The 13,804-nt window shown below is 42.2% G+C and overlaps 1 protein-coding gene and 2 pseudogenes across 3 annotated transcripts in view; all 3 read right to left on the bottom strand.

Moving 5' to 3' along the window:
* Positions 1 to 4,186: 4,186 nt before the first annotated feature.
* On the bottom strand, positions 4,187 to 4,675 carry LOC119338659 (annotated as a pseudogene).
* Positions 4,676 to 6,054: 1,379 nt separating this feature from the next.
* Positions 6,055 to 11,113, bottom strand: LOC119338657 (annotated as a pseudogene).
* A 478-nt stretch (positions 11,114 to 11,591) lies between these two features.
* The window catches only part of LOC119336586 (20 kDa chaperonin, chloroplastic-like), a 2,940-nt gene continuing 727 nt past the window's right edge, over positions 11,592 to 13,804 (bottom strand). For 2 of the 3 annotated variants that reach the window (XM_037608630.1, XM_037608631.1), the window contains exons 2-6: positions 13,260 to 13,440; positions 12,987 to 13,166; positions 12,234 to 12,389; positions 12,034 to 12,111; positions 11,592 to 11,960 (exon numbers count right to left, since the gene is read on the bottom strand). In XM_037608630.1, the coding sequence (XP_037464527.1) occupies positions 11,787 to 11,960; positions 12,034 to 12,111; positions 12,234 to 12,389; positions 12,987 to 13,166; positions 13,260 to 13,415 (744 nt within the window). In that variant the 5' untranslated portion in view covers positions 13,416 to 13,440 and the 3' untranslated portion in view covers positions 11,592 to 11,786. The remainder of the gene's footprint in view (positions 11,961 to 12,033; positions 12,112 to 12,233; positions 12,390 to 12,986; positions 13,167 to 13,259; positions 13,441 to 13,804) is intronic. The other variant, XM_037608633.1, reaches the window with a different exon arrangement.

Genomic DNA, 13,804 nt, shown 5'->3' with positions numbered 1-13,804 from the left:
CTAGAGATCTTGGTCCTGACAAGCAAAGTAGATAGTCATGTTTTTATTTGACAAAAGAATCTAGCATATCTACCTCATTTTAATTAAACCTCCAACGGAGACTAACAAATGATGGAGGATGCAGCCATCATTGCAAAAGCTTCACCAGCATCAAAAGTTGGAGCACCCCGCTGAAAGGATAAGGTACTCTTATCCTGTCATTGTAGTAGAAGAAACAAAGACGTTCATGTTACTAAACCGCAAGGTTGGTGCAAATGGAATAAGAATATCTTTAGAAAAACAACAATAGTGGTCGAGGATACATAGCACGGCAGTTGCCTGTGTACGGTGGTTGGCCATCCAAGCGGCCATGGTGCATGGGATCGAGGCACAGGCAGAGCCGTTAGTGGAGGTCGGCCGAAGGTAGAGAGGTGACCGGTGACGAGCATGAGGACAACGGAAGGAGGCATCCCCGGCAAGCAGGGGTGGGGTAGGCCGTGCAGATCGAATCGGCGGGCATCATGACCTGCGGCACTCAGCAAGGAGCTATGCGGGGCGGCACCATGGGAGCCATGCGAGCGACATGTCGAGGTTGGGGCGCTCCTTGGCCGCAAGAGGCGAGTAGGGAGAGACAGAAGAGTGGCGGCGTGGTGGCGTGCTTCGACCTGGTGAGTCCCCGGCAGCGGCAGGGTGGCCCTCCGACAACGACGCGGCGCGGTCGGTGGTGGGAAGGCGCGACCAGATCGACCTCTCGCGCAGCCGGTCACCGCCGCCCTCGTTCCTCTTGGTAAGGCTAATTAATGTGATTGAGCGATTAATGCTCATACGCACGGTTATTTGTTCCTTAATTAATGTGATTGAGTAATTTATGGTAAGGCTAATTAATTTAGATTTGACCTTTAGAGATTGATCGTGATTGATTCTTTCACATAAAGATATTGCTAAATAACTTTCGCTAGCATGGAAAGTTCTGATCCGTTCAGATTTTTTTCGTTGTGTAATAGGGTGATGCGGAACTAAATCGGTGGGGTGGGGGGAGGGGACGAAAAAAACCAGTGAAATAAAACGGTTGAAAGTGGTGGGACGAAAATAAACCGTGGATACTATTCTACCAACTCAGACATTAGGAGTAGAGATTCACCTCTAACATAAGCTTTAGTGCAAACTAGGTGGTGCATTAAATTTAAATGAATCCTTCATGTGGCTTCTAAAAATTAGCATCACTGTGATCGGCACATGACTAGTTTCTATGAGATGTTGGTTCTACTTAAGCTTGTATTTGGGGCTTTATTTTTTTGTAAACTTTGTAATAAATAAATAATTTGTTGGCTAGGTGTGTCATCTTGAAGTAGAGGTTGGAAGCTTAACAAAATTAATCCTTTTGGGAAAAAAGGCAAGTAAATTCATTATTTTGTTTATAAAAGATTTATAAATTTCATAGTGGCCAACCAACCAGAGGACCCAGTTTATAACCAAAGGATTCTTAGCCATTGAATTACCGGAGGACGGATGACTTCACACCACCATCTATTGCAGAACTCTTTATAAGGAGCAAATCCGCCAGACAACTCTTTTATAAGGAGCAAGACTTCCCTTAGATAACTCATTTCATGTATTAGAATCACATAAGTATTATTTGTTGCTTCTATGTTCACCAGGGATTTGAATTTGATAGCATAGGCATAAAAGGCACCAGGAATTATCTATGAATAGCTTAAATAACAACGTGCAGTCTCTGATCACAAGACTGTTGGGCTTCCCCATCTTACTCCGCCAACCCATCACCCTCTTACACTGCTGCTTCACAAATTCCTCATCCTCTTACTCCGCTGCTGAAAAAAGGTCCCAGTTCGCCTCATCTCCCCACTAAAACACAACCCCACTAGGCATATATAGATGTCCTATACACCCAATTCTCCTGCCATCCTGAGCAGCCAGCAACATAGATTTGGTAGCTTAGGGAAATAAGGTTGCATGGTCAATAGATGGTTTGCACTCATTCTGATAAGCCAGATCCTCAAGGTTTGCTTCCTCTTTAGCCCACTCGTAGAAAGATAGATGCTTAGGAACCTTTCACAGAAGTAATGCCACAACAATAGGCAATCAGCTAAGCTTTATGTACATACATAATGTAGATGTAGGGGAAAACAGGCATCAAACTTCCTTTGTAAACATATTCGGTAAATGTTTTTAACCCGTGCAAGTGGTTTGCTCATGCAATTGTATAACCATCTGAAATGGCATCAAGTGATTACCACATAGCAATCTCAACCCTCCTGCTTGCCTCCATTTTGAACTCAAAACTGAAACAAAGTAACAAAGCCTACACTTAAGAGAGCTCAGCCATCACATCTGACACTCTCAACACAATGTAGTTTGTGCCATCAGCGCCCTTGAACTCGCCGCCTGCGTACTTGGAGTACAGCACAGTGCTTCCTGGTGACACCGACAGTGGCTGCCTCTTGCCTTCCTCGTCAAGTGAGCCCGGACCAATAGCTACAACCTGCATTTATAGGTGAATCGGTTAAACACCCGGTAGTTCAGCACAGATTCTACCTAATGATAATTACTTACTGTTCCAATAAGGATGTCTTCTCCTTGGTTGTCTCGGTGAGGATAAGACCAGCTTCAGTCTTGTCTGAAGCCTCTGCAACCTAGCACAAATGCAAGATAGATAAGCATTGTTAACCGGTGTGCATGACCAGTACAGGCTTGACTAAAAATTCTCTAAATATACACTAGTATAGTTTAGTTACACAACATTATTATATATAAATACCTTGATCAGCACCCGGTCATTGAGAGGCTTCATGTCTTTGACATCATCAGATTCAAGAATACCTATGATGGCATCCTCTTTCATAACGGCAAGCTTAGAGTTGTTGTATCCAACGTCTGTCCGAGCATACTTTGAATATGCAACTTGAGATCCGTTCTACATAAAAAGTACACGGGGTATTTCGAAGTATTAGCATAAGATTCACCTCTAACATAGGATTTAGTGCAAAGTAGCTGGTGCATTAATTTTATAATTTGAAATGGATCCTTCATGTGACTCCCAAATTAGTGTCACTTGATTAGTTTCTATGAGATGTTGGTTCTAATTAAGCTGGTGTTTTCTCTTTTGCTGTTTTGCTTAATTTTTTGTGAACTTTGTAATAAATAAATTGTTGTTTAGGTGTGTCATCTTGAAGGAGAGGTTGGAAGCTTAACAAAATTGATCCTTTTGAAAAATAAAGGCAAGTAAACTAATTATTTTGTTTAAAAGATCTATAATGTTTGCAACGGCAGACCAGCCAGAGGACCCAATTCATAACCAAAGGATTTTTAGCCATTGACCTACCAGAGGACAGATGACTTCACACCACCGTCTACGGCACAACTCTTTACAAGGAGCAAGTCTGCCATACAACTCTTTTATAAGGAGCAAAGCTTCCCTTAGGGATAACTCATTTCATGCATTCCAATCACATTTAGTTTATTATTTGTTGCTTCTCTGTTCACAAGAGATTTGAATCTGATAGCATAGGCATAGAAGGCACCAGGAATTACCTATGAGTAGCTGGAGTTACAACATGCACTCGCTGGTCACAATGGTGCTCAGCCTCCACATCTTAATCCGCTAACCCGCGTCATCCACTTACTCTGCTGCTTCAAAAGGTCAGCATCCCATTTCTCTGCTGCTGACCAAAGGACCCAGTTCTTCTCATCTTACCGCTAAACATCAGCTCTGCGTCACCATGCTGTCCTATACGGCAAATTCTCTTGCCATCGTGAGCAACCAGCAGCCTAGATTTGGTTCACTCAGGGAAATAAGGTTGCATTGTCGTTGGATGGTTTGAAGAAGCAACATTGAGGAATGAGCGATCATTCTGATAAACATGATCCACCGGGCTTGCTTACTGCTTAGCCCACTTACAGAACAAAGATACTAGATGTATAGGAACCTTTCATAGAAGTAATGCCACAACAATAGGCAATCAGCTAAGCACTAATGTACATACATGATGCAGAAGTTGGGGGAAACATGCATCAAACTTCTTTGTAAACATATTCAGTAAATGTTTTTAACTCGGACAAGTGCTTTGCTCATGCAATTCTGTAACCATCCGAAATAGCATTCAAGTGACTACCACATAGCAATCTCAACTCTCATGCTTGCCTCCATTGTGAACTCAAAACTGAAACAAAGTAACAAACCGCACACTTAAGAGAGCTCAGCCATCACATCGATCTGGCAGTCTCAACACAATGCAGTTTGTGCCATCAGTGCCCTTGGTTACTTGGAGTACAGCACAATGCTGCCTGGTGACACTGACAGTGGCTGCCTCTTGCCTTCATTGTTGAGTGAGCCCGGACCATCAGCTATGACCTGCATTAAGAGGTGAACTGATTAGACACCTACTAGTTTGGCGCAGACTCTAACCAATGGTGATGACTTACTATTCCAATGAATATCTTTTCCTTGGTTATCTTGATGACCAGCTGCAGTCTTGTCTGAAGCCTCGGCAACCTAGCACAAATGCATGATAGGTAAGCTTTGTTAATCATTATGCACATACAACCAGTACAAGATCGACTGGAGGTTCCTTCAATATAAGCTACTGATTAGTGACATGACAATTGATATAAATACCTTGATGAGAACCCAGTCATTGAGAGGCTTCATGTCTTCGACACCACCAGATTCAAGAATACATATATGTGTTTAGTTGGTTAGTTTGTAGGGTAATTTGTTAACAAATTACCTCAAATTCAGTTTGGTTTGATAGGAATGTAATGGGGTACGCTCAATAGAAAATTGATTACGCTCAATGCCCGGTGTAAAGGGAAAGCGACATCTTCTTCCGTGAGTGGTTTCCCCCCAACAATAGCTCTCCTTCGCATTCCCCTCCGCCTCGGGGCTACAGTGCAGCGACCTCCCTGATCCCCATCTCACCCAAGGTGCCGGTTACACCTTGAGCAGACATTCAGAAACATCTCATCAGTCCACACCTTTGGAGTTTCTCTGGATTAACTGAATCTTCACCCGCAAAAAAAGGAATCAGTTGACATTACATTATCCAGAATGCTACTTTCAAAAGCATTTTGGAGCACTGCTTTTTTTTTGCCACGCCTTTCACGATTGTGATCTCATGACGAAAATCTACAAACACTTATAACATTTGTTAAAGTTTACCACCAAAAAGTTTTCAGAACGTTTTGAATTTCTTTTCGATTTTACTGTTCATCTGAGCTCACTTGAGCTCGAGCACAGAAGGATACTTTCGAGGAAATTCATCATTTTGTTTAAAAGATTTATAAATCTCACAACGGCTGACCAACCAGAGGACCCAGTTCATAACCGAACGATTGTTAGCCATTTACCTACCAGAGGACTGATGACTTCACGCCGTTGTCTACCGCGCAACTCTTTATAAGGAACAAGTCTGCCACACAACTCTTTCATAAGGAGTAAGGCTTCTCTGTTCTCCATAGGGATTTGAATCACATCTAGTGTATTATTTGTCACTTCTCTATTCACTAGGGATTTGAATTTTATAGCATAGGCATAGAAGGCACCAGGAATTATCTATGAATAACTGGAATTACAACATGCATTCTCTAGCGTCAAGGTCATGGGGCCTCCAGATGTTACTCCCCTGAGGCGCATCATAGGCCTGAGTGCAGCTCAGATCCTCCTAGCTCACCTACAGGCCCGATCCTCCAGAAGTGCTAACTTTTTAGCCCACTGATAGGATGATAAATGTCTGTAACAATATGCAATCACAAGGAACACTTCATAGAAGTAAAGTTCAATAACATGACTATATTATTGTAAATCATCATATCGCTACAAAAATCAGGCCATCAGCCAAGCATTAATGTAAATACATAATGTAGAAGTAGGGGAAAACATGCATCAGGCTTCCTTTCTAAAAAAATCAGTAAATGTTTTTAACCCGGACAACAGGTTTGCTTATACAATTCTACAACCATCCGAAATAGCATCAAGTGGTTATCACATAGCAAGCTTACCACTCATGCTAGCCTCTATCATGAACTCAAACTGAAACAAAGTAATAAACCACACATTTAAGAGAGCTCAGCTGTCACATCCGACACTCTCAACACAATGTAGTTCGTGCCATCAGCTTCCTTGAACTCACGGCCTGCGTACTTGGAGTACAGCACGGTGCTACCTCGTAACACCGACAATGGGACTGCCTCTTGCCTTCCTCGTCGAGAGTGCCCGGACCAACAGCTACGACCTGCATTTAGATGTGAATCAGTTAAACACCTGCTAGTTCAACATGGATTTCTACCTAATGATAATTAACTTACTGTTGCAATGGATGGCTTCTCCTTGGTTGTCTCGGTGAGGATAAGACCAGCTTCAGTCTTGTTCGAAGCCTCTGCAACCTAGCACAAATGCAAGATAGATAAGCATTGTTAACCGGTAGGCATGACCAGTACAAGCTTGACTGAAAATTCTTGAAATATACACTAGTATAGTTTAGTAACACGACATTAGATATAAATACCTTGATCACCACCCGGTCATTGAGAGGCTTCATGTCTTTGACATCATCAGATTCAAGAAGACCTACGATCCCATCCTCTTTCATAATGAGATGCTTAGAGTTGTTGTATTCAACGTCTGTCCAAGCTGGGTATTTTGAAGTATTAGCATAGGATTCACCTCTAACATAAGCTTTAGTGCAAAGTAGCTGCTCCATTAATTTTATAATTTTAAACGGATCCTTCATGACTCCCAAATTAGTGTCACTCTATGAGATGTTGGTTCTAATTAAGCAGGTGTTTTATCTTTTGATGTTGGGCTAAATTTTTTGCGAACTTTGTAATAAATAATTTGTTGTCTAGGTGTGTCATCTTGAAGTAGAGGTTGCAAGCTTAACAGAATTAATCCTTTTGAAAAACAAAGGCAAATAAGTTGATTGTTTTGTTTAAAAGATCTATATAAAGTTCGCAACGGCTGACCAACCAGAGGACCCAATTCATAACCAAAGGATTTTTAGCAATTGATCTACCGGAGGACAGATGACTTCACACCACCATCTACGGCACAACTCTTTACAAGGAGCAAGTCTGCCACACAACTCTTTTATAAGGAGCAAAGCTCCCCTTAGGGATAACTCATTCCATGTATTTGAATCACATTTAGTGTATTATTTGTTGCTTCTCTATTCACTAGAGATTTCAATTTGATAGCATAGGCATAGAAGGCACCAGGAATTACCCATGAGTAGCTAGAATTACAACATGCATTCGCTGGTCGCAATGGTGCTCGACCTCCACATCTTACTCCGCTGACCTCCATCATCCACCTACTCTTCTGCTTCAAAAGGTCGGCGTCTTATTACTCTGCTGCTGACCAAAGGTCCCAGTTTGCCTCGTCTCACCGCTAAACATCAGTTCAACATCATGACGCTGTCCTATACGGCAAATTCTCCTGCCATCCTGAGTAACCAGCGGCATATATTTGGTCCCTAGATAATTTAAAGAAGCAACATTAAAGAATGAGCAATCAGACTTGCCTAAAGACCAGATCCTCTAGGCTTTCTCACTTTTTAGCTCGCTCACTGGAAGAGAGATGCCTAGGAACCTTCCACAGAAGTAATGCCACAACAATCGGCAATCAGCTAAGCACTAATGTACATACATAATGTATAAGTAGGGGGAAACAGGCATCAAACTAACTTTGTAAACATATTCGGTAAATGTTTTTAACCCGGACAAGTGGTTTGCTCATACAATTCTATAACCATCCGAAATAGCATCAAGCGATTACCACAGAGCAATCTCAACCCTCATGCTCGCCTCCATTATGAACACAAAACTGAAACAAAGTAACAAACCGCACATTTAAGAGAGCTCGGCCATCACATTTGCACTCTCAACACAATGTAGTTTGTGCCATCAGTGCCCTTGAACTTGTCGCCTGCATACTTGGAGTACATCACAGTGCTGCCTGGTGACACCTACAGTGGCTGCCTCTTGCCTTCATCGTCGATTGAGCACGGACCAACAGCTACGACCTGCATTAAGAGGCGAACTGGTTAAACACCTACTCCCTCCGTAATTAATATAAGAGCGTTTAGATCACTAAAATAATAATCTAAACGCTCTTATATTAGTTTACGAAAGGGAGTACTAGTTTGGCACAGACTCTAACAATGGTGATAATTTACTATTCCAATGGATGTCTTCTCCTTGGTTATCTAGGTGACCAGCTGCACTCTTATCTAAAGCCTCAGCAACCTAGTACAAATGCAGGACAGATAAGCTTTGTTAATCGTTATACACATACAACCAGTACAAGATCGACTGGAAATCCCTTCAATATAAGCTACTGATTAGTGACATGACAATCGATATAAATACCTTGATGAGAACCCAGTCATTGAGAGGCTTCATGTCTTTGACACCATCAGATTCAAGAATACATATATGTGTTTGGTTGGTCAGTTTGTAACAAATTACCTCAAATTATGTTTGGTTTTACGCTCAATAGAAAATTAATTACGCTCAGTGCCCGGTGTCTCGAGGCTATAGCGCAGCCACCTCCCTGATCCCCATCTCACCCAAGGTTCCGGTTACACCTTGAGCAGATAGACAGAAAGATCTCATTAGTCCACCCCTTTGAAGTTTCGCTGGATTAACTGAGTCTTCACCCACAAAAAGGAAACTGAATCAGTTGACGTTACATTATCCAAAATGGTACTTTAGAAAGCATTTTAGAGCATTGATTTTTTTTGTTGCACCTTTCACAAATCGGAATGCTTTGATTTTTTATTTATTTTACTGTTCATCCAAGCTCATCTGAGCTCGAGAGCAAAAGAGTACTTTCGAGAAAATTCATCATTTTTTTAAAAGGAATTTATAAAGCTCACAGCGGCTGACCAACCAGAGGACCTAGTTCATAACCAAAGGATTGTGAGCCATTGACCTACCAGAGGACTGATGACTTCACGCCGCTGTCTAGCGCGCAACTCTTTATAAGGAACAAGTCTGCCACACAACTCTTTCATAAGGAGCAAGGCTTCTCTGTTCTCCATAGGGATTTGAATCACATCTGGTGTATTATTTGTTGCTTCTCTGTTCACCAGGGATTTGATTTGATAGCATAGGCATGGAAGGAACCAGGAATTATCTATGAATAGTTGGAATTACAACATGCACTCACTTGTTGCAAGGCCGTTGGGCCTCAACATCTTACTCCGCTGAATCGCACCATCCTCTTACTCAAATGCTTTGAAAGGTGCTCACCCTCTTCCTCTGCTGCTGACAGAGGGTCTCATCTCGCCTCATCTATCCGCTAAACATCAGATGTACATGACCTCTCTGTCCTATACAGAAAATTCTCCTACCATCCTGAGCAACCAGCAGCCTAGATTTGGTTCACGTAGGGAAATAAGGTTGCATAGTCGCTAGATGGTTCGAAGAAGCAACATTGAAGAATGAGCAATCATTCTGATAAGGCAAATCCTCCAGCTTTGCTTATTGTTTAGCCCACTCACAGGTAGATAGATGTCTAGGCCCTTTCACATAGATAGTGCCACAACAATAGGCAATCAGCCAAGCACGAGAAAACAGGCATAAAGCTCCCTTTGTAAACAAATTCAGTAAATGTTTTTAACCCAGACAACAGGTTTGCTCATACTCCCTCCGTCCGAAAATACTTGTCATCAAAATGGATAAAAAGGGATGTATCTAGAACTAATATACATCTAGATACATCCCCTTCTATTCATTTTGATGACAAGTATTTTCGGACGGAGGGAGTACAATTCTATAATCATCCGAAACAGCATCAAGTGGTTATCACATAGCAATCTTACCACTCATGCTTGCCTCTATCGTGAACTCAAAACTAAAACAAAGTAATAAACCGCATACTTAAGAGAGCTCAGCCATCACATAAGACACTTTCAACACAATGTAGTTCGTGCCATCAGCTCCCTTGAACTCACCGCCTGCATACTTGGAGTACAACACAGTGCTACCTGGTGACAACGACAATGGCTACCTCTTGCCTTCCTCGTCGAGAGAGCCCGGACCAACAGCTACAACCTGCATTAAGAGGTGAATTAGTTTAACACCTACTCCCTTCGTTCGGAATTACTTGTCTCGGAAATGGATGTATCTAGAACTAAAATACATCTAGATACATCCATTTCTGCGACAAGTAATTCCGAACAGAGGGAGTACCAGTTAAGTGCAGACTCTTCTTTGTCGAAAAAAAAGTGCAGACTCTTAACCAATGGCAATAACTTACTGTTCGAATGGATGGCTTTTCCTTGGTTGTCTCGGTGAGGATAAGGCCAGCTTCGGCCTTATCTGAAACCTCGGCAACCTAGCACAAATGTAAGACAGGTAGGACTGTTAACCATTATGCAGATACAACCAATACAAGATTGACTGGAAATTATTTAAATATACGCTACTGATTAGTGACATGACATTCGATATAAATACCTTGATTAGAACTCAGTCATTGAGAGGCTTCATGTCTTTGACATCATCAGATTCAAGAATACCAATGATGTCATCCTCTTTCATAATGAGATGCTTGGAGTTGTTGTATTCAACTTCAGTCACAACATACTTTGAATATACAACTTGAGATCAGGTCTACATAAAAAAGAGGTATTTTGAAGTATTAGCATAACATTCACCTCTGGTGCAAACTAGCCGGTCCACTAAATTTAAGTGGGTACTTCATGTGACTCCTAGATTAGCATCATTGTGATCGCCACATGATTGTTTCTATGAGATGTTGGTTCTACTTGATCTGGTGTTTTTTCTTTGACGATAGAATGTTGGATATATTTTTTGTGAAATTTGTAATAAATAAATAGGTGCGCCATCTTAAGTAGAGGTTAGCAGATTAACAAAATTAATCCTTTTGGAAAAGGAAAAGGGTAAGGACATTCATTATTTTGTTTAAAAGATTTATAAAGCTCACAGCAACCGACCAACCAGAGGACCCAGTTCATAACCAAAGGGTTGTTAGCCATTGACCTACCAGAGGACCGGTGAGTTCAGGCCACTGTCTACCGTGCAACTCTTTATAAGGAACAAGTCTGCCACACAATTCTTTTATAAGGAGTAAGGCTTCTCTGTTCTCCATAGGGATTTGAATCACATCTAGTGTCTTATTTGTTGCTTCTCTGTTCACTGGGGATTTGAATTTGATAGCATAGGCATACAAGGCACCAGGAATTATCTATGAATAGCTGGAATTACAACATGCACTCTTTGGCGGCAAGGTCACGGGGACTGCACATCTTTACTCCCCTCAGACGCATCACCCTCTGCTGCGCTCTTACTCCGCAGCAGACGAAAGGTCACAGATTGCCTCATCTCTCCACTAAACAACACCTGCTACTGACCCCTTTGTCCTATACAGCAAATTCTCCTACCATCCTGAGCAACCAGCAGCCTAGATTCAACACTGAAGAATGAGCAATCATTCTGATAAGCCACATCCTCCAGGTTTGCTTAATGTTTAGCCCACTCACAGGAAGATAGATGTCTAGGACCCTTTCACATAGATAGTGCCACAACAATAGGCAATCAGCCAAGCAGTAATGTACATACATAATGCAGAAGTAGGGGGAAACCAGCATCAAGCTCTCTTTGTAAAGAAATTCGGTAAATGTTTTTAACCCGGACAACAGGTTTGCTCATACAATTCTATAATCATCCGAAACAGCATCAAGTGGTTATCACATAGCAATCTTACCACTCATGCTAGCCTCTATCGTGAACTCAAAACTGAAACAAAGTAATAAACCGCACACTTAAGAGAGCTCGGCCATCACATCAGACACTCTCAACACAATGTAGTTCGTGCCATCAGCTCCCTTGAACTCACCGCCTGCGTACTTGGAGTACAGGACGGTGCTGCCTGGTGACACCGACAATGGCTGCCTCTTGCCTTCCTCGTCGAGAGAGCCCGGACCAACAGCTACGACCTGCATTTAGAGGTGAATCGGTTAAAGACCTGCTTGTTCAGCGCGGATTTCTACCTAATGATAATTAACTTACTGTTCCAATGGATGGCTTCTCCTTGGTTGTCTCGGTGAGGATAAGACCAGCTTCAGTCTTGTCTGAAGCCTCTGCAACCTAGCACAAATGCAAGATAGATAAGCATTGTTAACCGGTGTGCATGACCAGTATAAGCTTGACGGGAAATTCTCTAAATATACACTAGAATTGTTTAGTGACATGACATTAGCTATAAATACCTTGATCAGAATCCGGTCATTGAGAGGCTTCATGTCTTTGACATCATCAGATTCAAGAATACCTATGATGTCATCCTCTTTCATAATAAGATGCTTGGAGTTGTTGTATTCAACCTCAGTACCAGCGTACTTTGAGTATACAACTTGAGATCCAGTCTACATTAAAAGATGCACCAGTATTTTGTAGTGTTAGCACAATATTCACCTCTACCATCAGCTTTGGTAGTAACTAGCTGGTGCATTAAACTCATAAATTCGGTGGTCCAGCTAGCATTCTTGTTTTTCCATATGGCTGGTTATTGCCGATTTCTTGAGCCTTGGCTACACCCATAGACTAAACAAATTCATTTCTCCATCTAGCTTCTCGGTGAAGCTAGATAAATGCCTATTGAACCATGCATATTATGTTTTATTGAATCAGCTCCGTTGTTTCATTTCAGGACAATTAGTGTGACTATAAACTCCTTGCCCATATTCATATTTTAACTAAACCAAATAAGAAATCCACAGCCAATGTTTGGTTCTCAGTTGAACACATGGAAAAGGGAATATCTCTGCCTTACACATCTGTCGTGTGGCATGATAGAACACATCATCAACATGGGTCTTACTGGTCATGTAATGCACCTTGCATTGCTTTTAAATTAGTTCGATGCAAGGTCCTATCTCACCATATCCACTTGTACTCAGAGTAAGAAATGTATCAAGATATACAAATAACTGCACTCCCAAAGCTAGAGTAGAAGAATTTACCGGTATGCTGACCTCCACCTTCTTATCCCCAATGGTTCTACCCCCTCCAACAGCCACAATCTCACCTCCCTGAGGCTTAGACTGCGCGGACGATGGAAGCAAAATTCCACCAATGGTCTTCTCCTCAGCTGCGCTAAGCTTCACGAGCACTCTGTCTCCCAGAGGCTTGAGTGATGTATACTGCAGTTATGTCAACAAACTGTAACCACCTGCCGCATCGTGTAAATAAGAACCCCCTAAGCATAATGCATTTGCACTGCCACAGTTGTTAACCTTCGGGGTGACGACAGTGGCAGCCTTGACAACGAGGCTACGAGATGAGCGCCTGGAAGAGCACACCCTTAGTGCCGACGTCTGAGAGAGGCGCAGGCCATTGTTGCTGAAGGCCACCGCGGCAACACCCGCACCAGAGAGCTGCACTGACGACATTCTCGATTGCTTGCTGAACAACTATCTATCAATTGATACAGATGACAAATTATTCCCAAATTCTGAACAAAACATCCAATTGAATTGAATAAATCGTTCCCAATCCACAGTCTATTGAAATCTGAACATAAACACTGAATATGAGAACCATGGAAGGTCGAAATTGTTGGCAGATTCATGGTGTTAAAAAAGCAGAGGTCAACCACCCACCAACCATCGTTAGAAACAAGGTTATGCTTCACCGTGCTCCCGCACAGAGGCATTCCCATAAGCCCTGAAAGAGCACGGAATCCCACCCAAATCTACGCACCTAGTAGCCCCTAACAAGCCAAACGGAAACCGAATCGGAGGAACAACCAGCCAGATTGCCCCCAAATTCACTACCCCAA

This window comes from Triticum dicoccoides, chromosome 7B, assembly GCF_002162155.2.
Source record: "Triticum dicoccoides isolate Atlit2015 ecotype Zavitan chromosome 7B, WEW_v2.0, whole genome shotgun sequence".
Classification (NCBI taxonomy): Eukaryota; Viridiplantae; Streptophyta; class Magnoliopsida; order Poales; family Poaceae; genus Triticum; species Triticum dicoccoides.
This window is presented reverse-complemented; position numbering and strand designations above follow the sequence as displayed.